Source organism: Acipenser ruthenus, chromosome 4 (assembly GCF_902713425.1).
Source record: "Acipenser ruthenus chromosome 4, fAciRut3.2 maternal haplotype, whole genome shotgun sequence".
NCBI lineage: Eukaryota > Metazoa > Chordata > Actinopteri > Acipenseriformes > Acipenseridae > Acipenser > Acipenser ruthenus.
Genome location: NC_081192.1, coordinates 35,579,043 through 35,592,136, shown reverse-complemented (window position 1 = coordinate 35,592,136; position 13,094 = coordinate 35,579,043). Strand labels below are relative to the sequence as shown.

The window sequence follows — 13,094 nt, the reverse complement described above, 5'->3', positions numbered from 1 at the left end:
CCCAAAAATGAGTGCTACAGAAAATTAGAAGTATTTTTACCAACCCCTACATGTAGGTGAAACATTCTGTATATCCAAATACAGTAAAATATTTAATGTTGTCATGATACAGGATGGAATTTAGGAGGCATGTTTCCTTAGAATTTTAGATGAGGCCGCCAAAACTGTGAAATAATTGCTTAATTATTATCCAAGGAGTTCTAAGAAATGTAAGACTAGCAAGGTTTTTGATCTCTATTTAGATCTTTCTTTTGCTTTTTCCCGCTTGCAGACACATTCGTATCCACACTGGAGAAAAGCCCTTTAAATGTGATGAATGTGGGAAACGATTCACAGTGAAATCCACTCTGGACTGTCATGTCAAGACACACACAGGTCAGTGAACACCCTTCTTTCTCTTGCTTACACCATTATCCCTGACGCCATTCGAGCATACATAGGGCCCTGCGAAAAATTCAAGGGAGAATTAAAACTACAGGACTAACCTGCAATTCAGTCCTGAGCTTCCAGATGTCCGTGTAGCCACTCCAGCTAAACTGATCTATAGAATAGTTAAGGAATCAACACATTAAATTCTGGATAATTAGAAAATACCCCCTAATTAAAAGGGACAGTTATGGACATTCTAGAAATTGATGTGTTTTAAAGAAAAAGTGTGTTAAAACTTTCCACAAAGTTTATGAAAAATCGACGAGCTACTACAGCTCTGATCAATGCAGAATAAAACCACGTTTTATTCAACCAGCTCACAAGTTTCTGAAGGCAGTTAGGATTTTCGACCCACAACAAGTTTGTAGTTTGGATAAAGAAACCCTCCCGTAGAGTCTATTCCACAGTTTGATGCTTGCTGTAAATCAGAAATGGAGGGATATCAGCTTGTCAGGATGTGAGTGGTGTGTAAAGGAGTAAAGGTCCAAACAGGTAGTAATGTACACAAAATGTCCCGCTTTATTTGCATACAAACAAAAGGAATCAATAAATAATAACACACAGTCCAATAATCCACAAAGAGTACGGAAAAGTGTTCTGGGGTGGTGACTGTTGTGGTGCTGTGCTGTGCAGAAGTGGTGCTCCAGGGTGTTTGTGTTGGCTCCATCGCAAGCAGTTCCCAGTTCCTACTCATCTGTAACAAAAACAACAGCAACAACAACAACAAGCACAGCGCTCCGGAGCGTGAGTTTCAGTGTAAGGGGCCTGTGACAGGATGGCTTGCCATGTGCAGGTTTGGTGACGTCACAGACCAGGAACACAAAACCAAAACAAGGAATGGCGGTGCAGAACTAGAGTGCAACGGCGCTCAGGGTTTTATTAAATAATAAAACAAACAGTTTAAACAAAACAAACCAAAACACTACAAAACAAAAAGGCGCGTTGGCCAAACAAACAGAAATAAACAAATAAGTATCGTGTTGGTGTAAAAACCAGCATGCTTAGCAGTTGTTTATGTTTTAATTTCTTTACCTCCTCACTCGTTCTCCACTCTCGAACACCCTCACCCTGAGCGCAGACAGCTGCAGGCTTTTATATTATGGCCGAGGGGTTAACTAGCATAGTCTGCACGAGTTTAGTAAGGATGCGTGACTGTCAGCTAGTTAAATAATCAGTAGCTGATCAGTCATGCATCCTCACAAGGTTTTAATAAATAAAAAATACAAAATAACAAATAATAGTGCCGGCTTTGCATCTGCGCCGCAAACAATAACATAAATAATAATAAAATAGCGCACATATATATAGGGGCAGGACACTCTGCCACAGGGCCGTACTCACGTAGCTGTGTCCTCTTTGTACTGGCAAACTCCTCCCCATGATCAGCCCGGCGCCACGGTCTATTCAGTCACAGTGTACCCCCCAGCTGATCACAATTTTTTTAGCCGTCTTACAGCTACGGCCTTTCACCAAGATTGCCAACTTCTGATTCCGTCCTACCATTGAGTTGGCCCATCCCTGTGAAAGGCATACCACTAACCGTACCTACCGCCCTTCCTGATCGGGAGGTAGAGTTACAACTCAGACTCATTCTCTTTTGTTCACACAGCTATATGCAAAAGAAAATGGTAGTGTAATTTCTTAGACCGGATTTTGGAGAAATGCAGAATAAGTAATTGCCATTTTAGCAAGAAAGACTAAAAGATATTTGTCAGTTGTTACCAATTCTGTGGATGCTGAAAGAAATGTTTTCACATTTTCACAGAGCAACGTCAATCCACGAAATAAGACCGACGTAACCAACTGACGATGCTTAAATTTAACAGCAAAATATAATGCATAAGAACTGAAAATGTCTTTCATGCAAACATAAGTAACACTTCTTGGCTCCTTGTGAACAACCAAAGAATATATTATATTCAAAGAACAAAACAAAACCATTTAAAAAAAACCCAGATTTTACATATGTTACATAATCTATCAAATTTCCAGATTCCAATACATTGTTATATTAAGTGTACTGTTCAGGGCTTGGTGCCAGAAACAGGAAATCCATTAAAAAAAAATATTAATATCTCCCCTTCTTGACAAATGACATATTTGTACCCAGTGAGATCCACATATCAAGGAAATGTAATTCTTTTTTTTAACAAAAGATTTGCATAAAAGTGTACTGGTAAATTAAAACCTCTACATGAATGTATTTATACTTCTGAGTTCTCTGAAATAATATTGAAAAAAAACTAATTTTTAAAATCCTGTTATACGTATTCACAGGGATGTAAGGGTTAAATAAATGTCAGTAGCGATCTACAGCGTTCTGTTTATTAATCTGCTAATATGTACATGATTGTTTAAAAATTACTCATTATGTGGCTTACTGTGGAGGCTATATCGACATTGTGTGGCTAAATGAGGACTAAATTACAGGTTAAAGGGTACATAAGGACCTTTTTATTTTATTGTGTTACATGTTCCCATGTGTTGCTACAACAATTTTTCTGACAACTATTGAAGCAAGTTCTCTTTCAAGTACGAAATATTAACCATCACTAATGGGTTATTCCCCTTTAAGAACCCAAGAACTGAAAAGCATTATGCCAACAAACTCTCGCGAGAGTGCATGACGCAATGTGAGTTGCCCCGACAACAGCACATTGCAGCCGTTTGCAAATTCTCTTTTTCCTTTTTCACTAAGAGTGAAAGCATATGAGCTAAGTATTACTTAGTAGTATTGCCTTGTTTTACTCACGGTCACTCCCAAATAATTATTATTTATTGCCGAGTTTTTGATCTAGTCAGCCCGAACTGGCAGTGAGCCAGCGGGAGCCTGTGACTTGCGTACGCCCTCCCCCGGGTCTAGTTCACTATTACGGCAGATAACTCTCCTCTGGACAGGGCTCTGTTCCAGTAAAAAAACAACAACATTCTATCCCGGTTGAGATAGTTTTGTTGTTGTATATTATTTTTTGTGTATTCAGTGTTGTTTTATATTACTGTATGCCCTTTCCTTTGTTTTTCTTTATCTTACAGAAAACTGGATCGATGAGGATAACCTGTAACTGTGGATCTACTGAGTGTAGTATTCGTGCTGCTCATTCCACAGTTACACAGTCTTCTTGACTGTACAGCTAGCTAGCGTGCATCTCTTCGTGAGATCTTCTGCTTTTTTGTGGGATTGCTGGCTGCTGTTGTGCATTAGCACAAGGTTAGCGTTTTTTCTTCTTGTACCTCGGTACCAGAGCTGACGCAACCTTTGAAAGTGTAGTACTGTTACGCAGTTAGTCGGCGTGCATCTCTTCGTGAGATCTCCTGCTTTTTGTGGGATTGCTGGCTGCTGCTGTTGCGCATTAGCGCAAGGTTTGTGTTTTTTCTTCTTGAAGCGCGGTGCCAGGGCATGTGGCTCCAAAGAGTCCGCCTCCAGGAAGCACAGGAGGAGGAGTTTTTCTTCCTCCTCATCCTCTTCCTCTCCTGCTTCTTCTCCTTCCCCGAGGAGTAAGAAGAGAAGGCACAGGTCCCGATCATCGGACCACTGGCGGTATATATGTGAGATGTTCCAGCAACAGCAGCCAACTTTGACCCAGTTGTTGCAGGAGCGGTCTCTGCCAGTGCAGGCACCTGCTGTGGTGCAGGCACCTGCTGTGGTGCAAGCACCTTCTGTGGTGCAAGCACCTGTTGCTCCACCTTCACAAGTGGCTTCTCTCCCCCCCCCCCTCCACCGCCAGAACTGGCAGATGTTGAGTTCGGGGGGAGGGGGGGTGGAATGGAGGATGCTCTCTCTGTCCTCGCTTCAGAAGGAGCTGAGGAGAGTTTTTATCAGAGGATCCAGCGTTGGAATCGCTGCCTCTGATTCCCTTGCCTAGGGAGCTCATACCCCTGATGCACCGAACCAATGATGCACTTAAGGTGCCATGGCCGAGCGCGATAGTTGAGAGGTGCTCTGTTTATGACGAGCGTAAGGAGATACCCTCTGAGGCCCCGCCCATCCACCCAGATTTTTGGCAGGAACTGACCTCATTGTGGCAACACCCGGCCACAGTCCCTCGGTCGGGTACGACCTATAGGGTTCATGAGGGGGATAAAGTAGGTTTGGTCCAGTTTCCCTCTGTCGGGTCAACTATTCCAGCCTTGGCACAGCCAGCGAACCTTGCACTGGTGTCCAAAGATGCTGCTTGTCCGAACAAGCAATGTCGTGTTAGGGAGGTCCTTCTGAAGAAGGCTTACTCCGCTGTTGCCTTCATTGCCCGGTTGGGCAACTACAATATATGTTTGGTGGCTTAACAGAGCTACATTTGGAGCTCCGCTGCTGAGGGGGAACTTACCCTCGATCAGACAGAGGAGCTGTGGCTGATCTCCTGAATGTTGCTACGGCTAGCTAAGCTTTTGAGCCAAGCAACTGGGCGGAGTATGGCAGCATTGGTGGCTGCGCGCCGTGAGCTGTGGCTTTCTCAAGCCAGGCTGACAGAGAGTAACAAAGCTGCTCTGCTGGATGCGCCCATCACACCAGGGCATACATTCGGCCCTGCAGTGGACGATTTGTTGCTTCGGTCCAAAGTGGCAAGGGAAGCAACAAAGGCGTTCAGTGACCTTGCCACTAAGCCGGCACCACCGCCTAAGAAGCATTGGTATCAGAGACCACTGCCTCGGCCACAATGGCAGCCTCAGGGCGGTCCACAGGACTCTTCAGCGGCCGCTGGTAGGACAGGCCGAGGGCGCGGTAGGCAGAGGCGGTTCCAGCGCAATGTGCCTGATAAGAAACCGCAGGCGCCTAAACTGAAGCAACAGCCCTAGGAATTTGCTGCCACAGGCCCAGGGCCCCTTCTCCAAAGCCCATCTAGAGTACTGGGGCCAGTGCACCCGCGATTCGGGGGTGGTCCATACACTGGTCAAGGACCCCCAAGCCAACGACTCACTGGCTCAGGAGCTAAAAACCCTCCTGCAGAAGCAGGCTATTCGCATCTTACCACCCTCTGACATGGTCGGGTGGTGTATCTGAGCCACAGGCGGTTCAAGATGTTGACCTTGCGACAGCTGTCGCAGTTCATCAGGCCGGGCGACTGGTTCACGATAGTGGACTTGCAGGACGCCTACTTCCACATTCCCATAAAACCAGGGCACCAGAAGTATCTTCGGTTCGCCTTTCACGGGAAGGGCTACGAGTTCCGTGTACTGCCATTCGGCCTATCCCTAGCGCCACGCGTTTTCACGAAATGCATGGATGCTATCCTTGCCACTTTGAGACTGAAGGGTATCAGAGTTCTAAACTACCTGGACGACTGGCTCATTTGTGGTGAGTCGCAACACACGGAACTTGTCACCGATCACCTATCCAGACTAGGTCTGAAGGTGAATTATGAATTCACGAAAAGTCAACTGAATTATGAATTATGCGAAAAGTCAACTGACGCCAGCTCAAGTAGAGCTCTAATTGGGTCTGAGTCTGGACCCCCAGTCCATGACAGGGTGTCAAGCATATCAGCCTGCCTAGACCTATTCTAGTTAGGCAGAGCTTTACCAGTGGTGACATTCCAGAAGCTTCTGGGCCTGATGGCAGCAGCCTCAATCCCTTCCCCTGGGCCTCCTGCATATGATGCCCCTCCAGGCCTGGTTCAACAGGATGGTCCCTCACCCAATGCTGAAACGCAACCGTTTGGTGACAGTGTCCAGATATTGTCTCTAGACTCTCTCTTGGTGGTAACAACTGACCCACCTACGCCTCAACAGGGTGGTCACCAGGCTTCTGGTCTGGGCTCACACCCACCTCCTCTCACTCTGAGCGGTACACCTACCCGGAGTGGTGAACATTGCCGCAGACCTCCTCTCGAGGCAGGTTCCGGACGGCTCAGATTGGAGACTCCATCCCGAGGTTCAGCTTGCCATTCAGTCTCCCCAGGAGCACATTTCCTGGGGGACAGTTTTTGAAGGGAGCTAAGAGACTCCGTCCTCCAAGGAAGGACGTTGTTCCTCACTGGCGGTTGAATGTCGTGCTGAATGCACTGACGAAACCACCTTTTGAGCCCATGCATTCCGCAGAGCTAAAGCTTTTGTTTTTTAAGACAGTTTTTTTGTTGGCAGTCACTTCTGCTAAGCGAGTAAGTGAGCTGCAGGCACTATCTGTCGCCAAAGCCTGTTTATATTTTGCGAAGGGGCGGTCACGAGTGACACACCGGACCAACCCTGCATTTTGCCGAAGAATATTTCGGTTTTCCATATCAGTCAGTCGGTGGAGTTGGAGGCTTTTCACCCTCCTCCTTTCCAGTCCGACAGAGACAGAATGCTCCACACGCTATGCCCTGTCAGAGCGCTGGTGTACTATGTGGAGAGGACAAAAGGTTGACGCCAGTCGGAGTAACTCTTTGTTTGCTACGGTCTCAGTCTGTCTAAACAGGGGAGACCGTGAAGATGGCGTATCAACTTGCAAAGTTGCCCCCGCCGGAGAAGATCACTGTCCACACGTTCACGAGGTTCTACAGGATGAACATCATGGATCCGCTGTGTCCTGGGTTTGGATCAGGGGTGTTGAGGGCTGCCTCAGAGGCCGTCCCCTCAACTAAGGATTGATCAGTAAGTGACTTGTCATCTTGTAGGACTGCTAGCGAGTCTTGCGCCTGTCCTCATGACAGGTTGGGTATACTTACCCATTAGTGATGGTTAATATTTCGTACTTGAAAGAGAATGTTAATTATCATAACCCTGGTTCTCTGAAATAGAAATATTAACCATCAGTCTTCGCGGTCGCTGCGGAGCCGCGAGACTCAAAAGTAAAAAGAGAATTTGCAAATGGCTGCAATGTGCTTTTGTCGGGGCAACTCAGATTGCGTCATGCACTCTCGCGAGAGTTTGTTGGCATAATGCTTTTCGGTTCTTGAAGGGGAATAACACATTAGTGATGGTTAATATTTCTATTTCAGAGAACCAGGGTTATGATAATAACCTAATATTTTGTGTTTCATGGCTGAGCTAAAACACAAGAGAGAACCTTGAGTTGTTTATCAGTGTCATCAGAACCCTGTTCACTGAAGTTGTAACAACATGCATTTGTGTAATTAGTTTGTTTAAATTTAACCCTTTGAGTAGTACGAACATAATGGTACGTTCGCTGCTCTCTGATCCCCAGGGAGTACGAACATACCGGTACGTTCTGCAACTTGAATTACTGAGCCTTCAAAACCCCTGATCACATAATATTGTAACACTAGGTTTCTGTAACACCTTTTATTGGTCTTGTGCGCCCTCTGCCAGATATTGACTGAATTACATATAATAAACCCATTCACAAAAATGTCAACAGTGTTTGTAAACCGGCGAAAATCGCTTAGTGAGAAAGAAGTATTAGTAATAATACTGAATTCAGATTCCGATTTCAATTCAAATACATACAATTCTTTCACTTAATCGGATGTCAGCGAGTGTGTCAGTGAAGACATAAGCGAAGAATATTTACCATCAACATCAAGTGATAGCGAAGAGGCGGGGCCAAGCTCTGTGCATTGCTCCATGCAAGGACTATCATACGCTGAAACATTAGACACTCTCACTCCCCCACAACCTGTTTACCCGGATATGATTTATTCATGTCTCTCTCTCTCTCTCTCTCTCTCTCTCTCTCTCTCTCTCTCTCTCTCTCCCTTTTTTTTGTTAGGACGTGTTGTTGTGGGTGTTCGACCCCATTGTTTATTGCCTACATGTTATTTTTCTAGTCAAAACCTTTCCCTATGACTAAATAAAATATATTTATTTGTTTTATTTATTTATGGTAAAAATGATGTGTCTGTATTTCGTCAGTATTCATTACATACATACCGGTACAAACATATAGCTTTCAGCTTGTTTGTACGCTGTACTCGTAATAATCAAGCGCATGCAGAAGACAGAAAAAAAACTCACTCCCGCAGGACCAGCAGTGCATTTTAGAACTCACTACTCAAAGGGTTAAAAACACCCCATTTATCAAAATATGTTATCATTTAATTTCACTTGAAGAGTTTAGCAAATATAAATACTTTTATTAAAACATGTCTTCCATTTTACACAAGTAAAAATCAACCAGACAGATGAGGGTATACCCTTTTTAAAATTGTTTACAGTCTTAACTACAGTTCTGGCATCAAAATATAGTGTTAGACAGTTAGTGACTTTTTATTTAATTTTCTATTTCAATGTCTTAAAATAATAAGACCCATCACCTTTAAGCTACGTACAAATATTACATTTAGAACTGCTTTAATTAATACAAAATCACAACCTTGTATTCATATATTTGTATTAGTGTATTCAGCAATACACCAATATACTGGAAAAAATGTTACACTTTTCAGAAACAAAAGTTGTCTTCACTATGCTTACATGAATAACAGTAAAACCACTGTATGCTACATGCTTTATATTTTCTATATTGTTTTTGTCCATATTCTATAATAACACTTTAAAGATGTCCAAAAACTGGAGTCCTGTCCATGTGTATCTTATCCTGTCTGCTGTCAAAACCTTAACACATTTGTCATCTCGAATGGTAATTCACTCACTTTATCAACAAGACAAGCTTAGATGACGCGTTTGGTATAGTGAAAAATTGAGTTGTTCATGCCAGACTTACTGTGTCAGGTTGTATAGATTGATGCATTAGGTTTCACTTGAGTAGTCCCATTTCAGCAGAAGTTCTAGAATTGCATTTTATCAACTTTTTAATAGAAGAACATGTCAAAAAAGCAACTTTAATAACTTCTGATTTGCTTTTTTTGCTTTATTCTTAAATAAATAAATAAATAAAAGGGGTCCCCTTTCAAGAAAAGACCCTCTACATCCAACATAACATTTACTGGTGCAGTAAAGGTGTCTAGAGCCCTTGGGTGTTTCTGAATGATAGACTGAAATGAAAGTCTATTTTAGTGAACCTTACATCAATCACATAGAATACAGAAATCATTTCCAACAAAAACTGGTTGCAGCTTACAAACTAATGTAATAAATCTCATCTGTTGTGCACTTCCCTTCACCATAGCAGAGATGTGCAGATACTTTCCTTCTAACATTTTCTAAATTAGCAGAGATTAATGCAACCAGAAAAAAAAAAAAAAAAAAAAAAAAATCCCCCCGTCATTTGACCTATATACAGTGGTAGCAATGGCCAGCTATAAAAATGGGGAAGTATGACACACAATTCTCCACGACAAAATTGAGGTAAATGTAATATGCAGTTTAGTTAACCTGTCCTTCATCTTCTGTGTACTAGAGGGAGTTATCTGACTGGAAACTGGTTTGTCACAGGTTACTACTGAAATACAGTGTTTCACCAGCAGGTGTCACACGCCAAAGATGAGGTCACTATAGGAGGCCCATCTTCTGCAACAACTCCTGTTTGAATGAGCATGAGAAAATCAGTTGATGTCGGAGCATAACTTCAAACCATGTGCAGCTTAGCTGTGCTCCGAAAAATGTCACGATTGCCTTTAAATTGGGAGTGGGCAACGATATGAAAATGGTATATCGATATTGTGCACGTATTTCGATATTGATAATATCAAAGTCTTCCAAAATACAGAAAACTATTATAACACAATTGCAATATGAAACATATACATATAGGCGTTAACAGATATTTACATAAGAAAAGCAATAACTTACTTTAACTTAGTAACTTAATATCCATGGAGAAAAACAAGGTCTTGTTATATTGTTTTGCTATTCAATGCCATCATCAGCTACCTCAAAACTGAAATATTTATATTCTGAACTTCACTGCGCAGACTAGCCAATCCAGAAGTAATTGAATCTTCTCTAATGCATGACTCATCTAAATGTATTAATTATCTACGGTGTCATGCTGAACGTTGCATTATTTTGTGATGTGTTTTGATGTTTTAAAAGTACATCTAATTTGTAATACCTAAAGTTCACATTTTAAAAATACATTACTAATAGTGTAAGTAAAATTTTCATTTTTATTTTATTTATTTATTTAGCAGATGCATTTATCCAAAGCGACTTACACATGTTACACTGTAATACAAGATTAAGTTCAAGAATAATTAAAGTTATAAACTAAAGTACAACATGGAGACACAACAAGTGTAACAAGAACAACAATACATTCTTCCTGTGTTAACTGTTACCCAGTAGTACTGTTTGTGTGTCTTATAATGTGGCAGGGAAAACTCATTTTTAGCTAATCTTTTTTTTTTTTTTTTTTTTATCGGAGAATTTCTTTTTTTTTTTTATTGCGGAAAATTAGGATCCCTGGTTATCACACTGCAACAGTATCGCAAGTGGTTAATAGCTGGCCATGGCTACCACTGTAGATCTTGAATGTGCAGTTTGGAGAGAAATACATGTTATAGTAAACATATGTTAGAATTTTTTTTTTTTTTTACTTTAAATGATAATGCATATTTGAGACCTATATACCGAATGGAAGTGAATGGCAGGTAAGATTAAGGGAACTATTTTGTTAGCTTCGACCACTTTAAGGGTTTACTAACAAAAACACAAGACATGCACAATTGAGTTCATCAGTATGGATGTTCATCAAAAATGTTGCAATCACTCTTTCTCTAGCATGATTGCAAATGTTTTTGTCAACTGAAAATACATAATCATTTTGAAAAATGGAATATCTAGTCGCATTTAGCGAGAGGCAAATAAAACAAAACAAGAAGTTATTTATCGTCCATGAGAAATCAAAAATAATGAACCATTGCTATAGAATCTTAAACGCTACAAAAATATCCACCACAGGGTTTATTTTTTATTTCAAATAAAACCTCACTAAAAAACTTAAGTAACAAAACCTTGGAGTGCAATAATTCTGTTCTAAAGTTGAAAGTGAGGTGAGGATTACTTGGGTCCAAAAGTACATTTTAAAGAGGATACAAATTGAAAGGAAAGTGAATTTGAGAAAGCGAGCATATCTAAATCTTGATATTGTCAATGCTGATTATAAATCTGTTGGTTCTAGGTCAGAAGCTCTTTAATTGCCACATGTGCAACACATCCTTCTCAACAAAGGGCAGCTTGAAAGTACACATGCGACTGCACACAGGATCAAAGCCGTTCAAGTGCCCCTTCTGTGAATTGCGCTTCCGAACATCTGGTCACAGAAAGACCCACATACAGTGTCATTACAAGCCAACATCGGAGTCCAAGAAGAATAAAAAGCCTTGTGACCGCCAGAGCACAGAAGCTCTCCCACCAGTCAACCTGCTTAACACCTCGCCCAGTGACCCCAATGTCTACATCACCAACAACTCTGTCCTCACAAGCCAATTTGAGCAGAACCTGCTACAACAAGGGCTTGTTGGACAAGCCATTCTTCCAGCTTCTATGTCAGGTAAAAGCTCACTGAGAGTAACTCCAGTGCAATGTTTACAGCAGTTTTTAGATATGTTATTGATACTCAGTGTTGGGGGTGGATGTTGTAATATTAACCACTTCATAATTTCCATATGGTCTGCTTTCACAAACAGGAAAGTTTCTGTATGAGGGTTGTAGCAGTAATCTTAAAATATGTTTTGTTTTAGGTATTCATAAAAACTTTTATTCACTTTATTAAAAAGAAAGTTTTTCCCCCTCAAGTACACTGCTCAGTTAAAGCTTATAATACATAGGATCTGTTCCAGGAAGCAATTTCCTTCAGTTTCTATCGATTATGAAAGATAAGAGTGTGCTGCAGAGGCTGAAATCTTTTCTAAGATCACTGGAGTGATTATTTAGTAACTTCTAACAACCTTTTTGCTTATGAAAGCCCAATATAATCAATGGCCATATTGAATGGTATTTTTATAGGGTACAAAAAAAGGGATTATTAATACTCAAGATCTGACAAGAAGATACTGCCAAGAGAATACTTATTACCACCAGAAAGTATGACTTGTCAACTAAGACCCAGTATGTTTCTCTTATCTCTGTAAACATATTCACTCTACCTGGCATATTTTTTTCTTCTGCTTCACTTCAGCAGTCTTAATGCTTGATTGTAGATAACACGCTGTTTTAATATGCTTTAAACATATCACATACACCTACCTCTTTAGTTACAGAAATGGTAAGATGTTGGGGCATATATAATTTGGAATTTACTGTACCCAACCCTCTGCCATTAAGCTGAATGAAAGGGGGTATTGATTTTACCCTTTTTTAATGTATTCTTTATTTATGCTCTTCTCTACAACACAAGACAGGTAAACCCCAGCTTAACCTTTGTCCAATAAGAGTTGATGTGATGTTTTGTAAGCCTCAAGAACATTTGGATGTTGCTTGATGACAGACAAATCAGTCTGAATACTTTATAGCTGGCACATAGAACACATACATCATATCCCACAATATATTCAGTATACAGTCACAGACAAAAGTATTTGGGCAGTTAAAAAACAAACAAAAAAAAACACAAATAAAGCGATTTCTATAATTTCTAAGTGTTCTATTTAAAGATATACATTCAGGTAGAAATTCAACTTTATAATAAAACAACAAATTATTACATAACATGCATAAAATTAAAAATAACATGCAAAAACTTTCATACTTTGACAAAAGTATTTAGTCAATCAACATATTTCGTATGAAACCCATTTGTTGCTAATTGACAGTCATCATGATTGAAAACCAACAATCTGATGATAATTATAGAATAAATAAATACATAATCAAGTGCTGAAAAATAAATT

At 40.9% G+C, this 13,094-nt stretch overlaps 1 protein-coding gene across 2 annotated transcripts in view; it reads left to right on the top strand.

Moving 5' to 3' along the window:
• The window catches only part of LOC117400539 (zinc finger protein 236-like), a 124,617-nt gene that overhangs the window by 87,391 nt on the left and 24,132 nt on the right, over positions 1 to 13,094 (top strand). For both annotated transcript variants that reach the window (XM_034000659.3, XM_034000657.3), the window contains exons 21-22: positions 272 to 375; positions 11,384 to 11,755. In XM_034000659.3, coding sequence (XP_033856550.2) covers positions 272 to 375; positions 11,384 to 11,755 — 476 coding nt within the window. The remainder of the gene's footprint in view (positions 1 to 271; positions 376 to 11,383; positions 11,756 to 13,094) is intronic.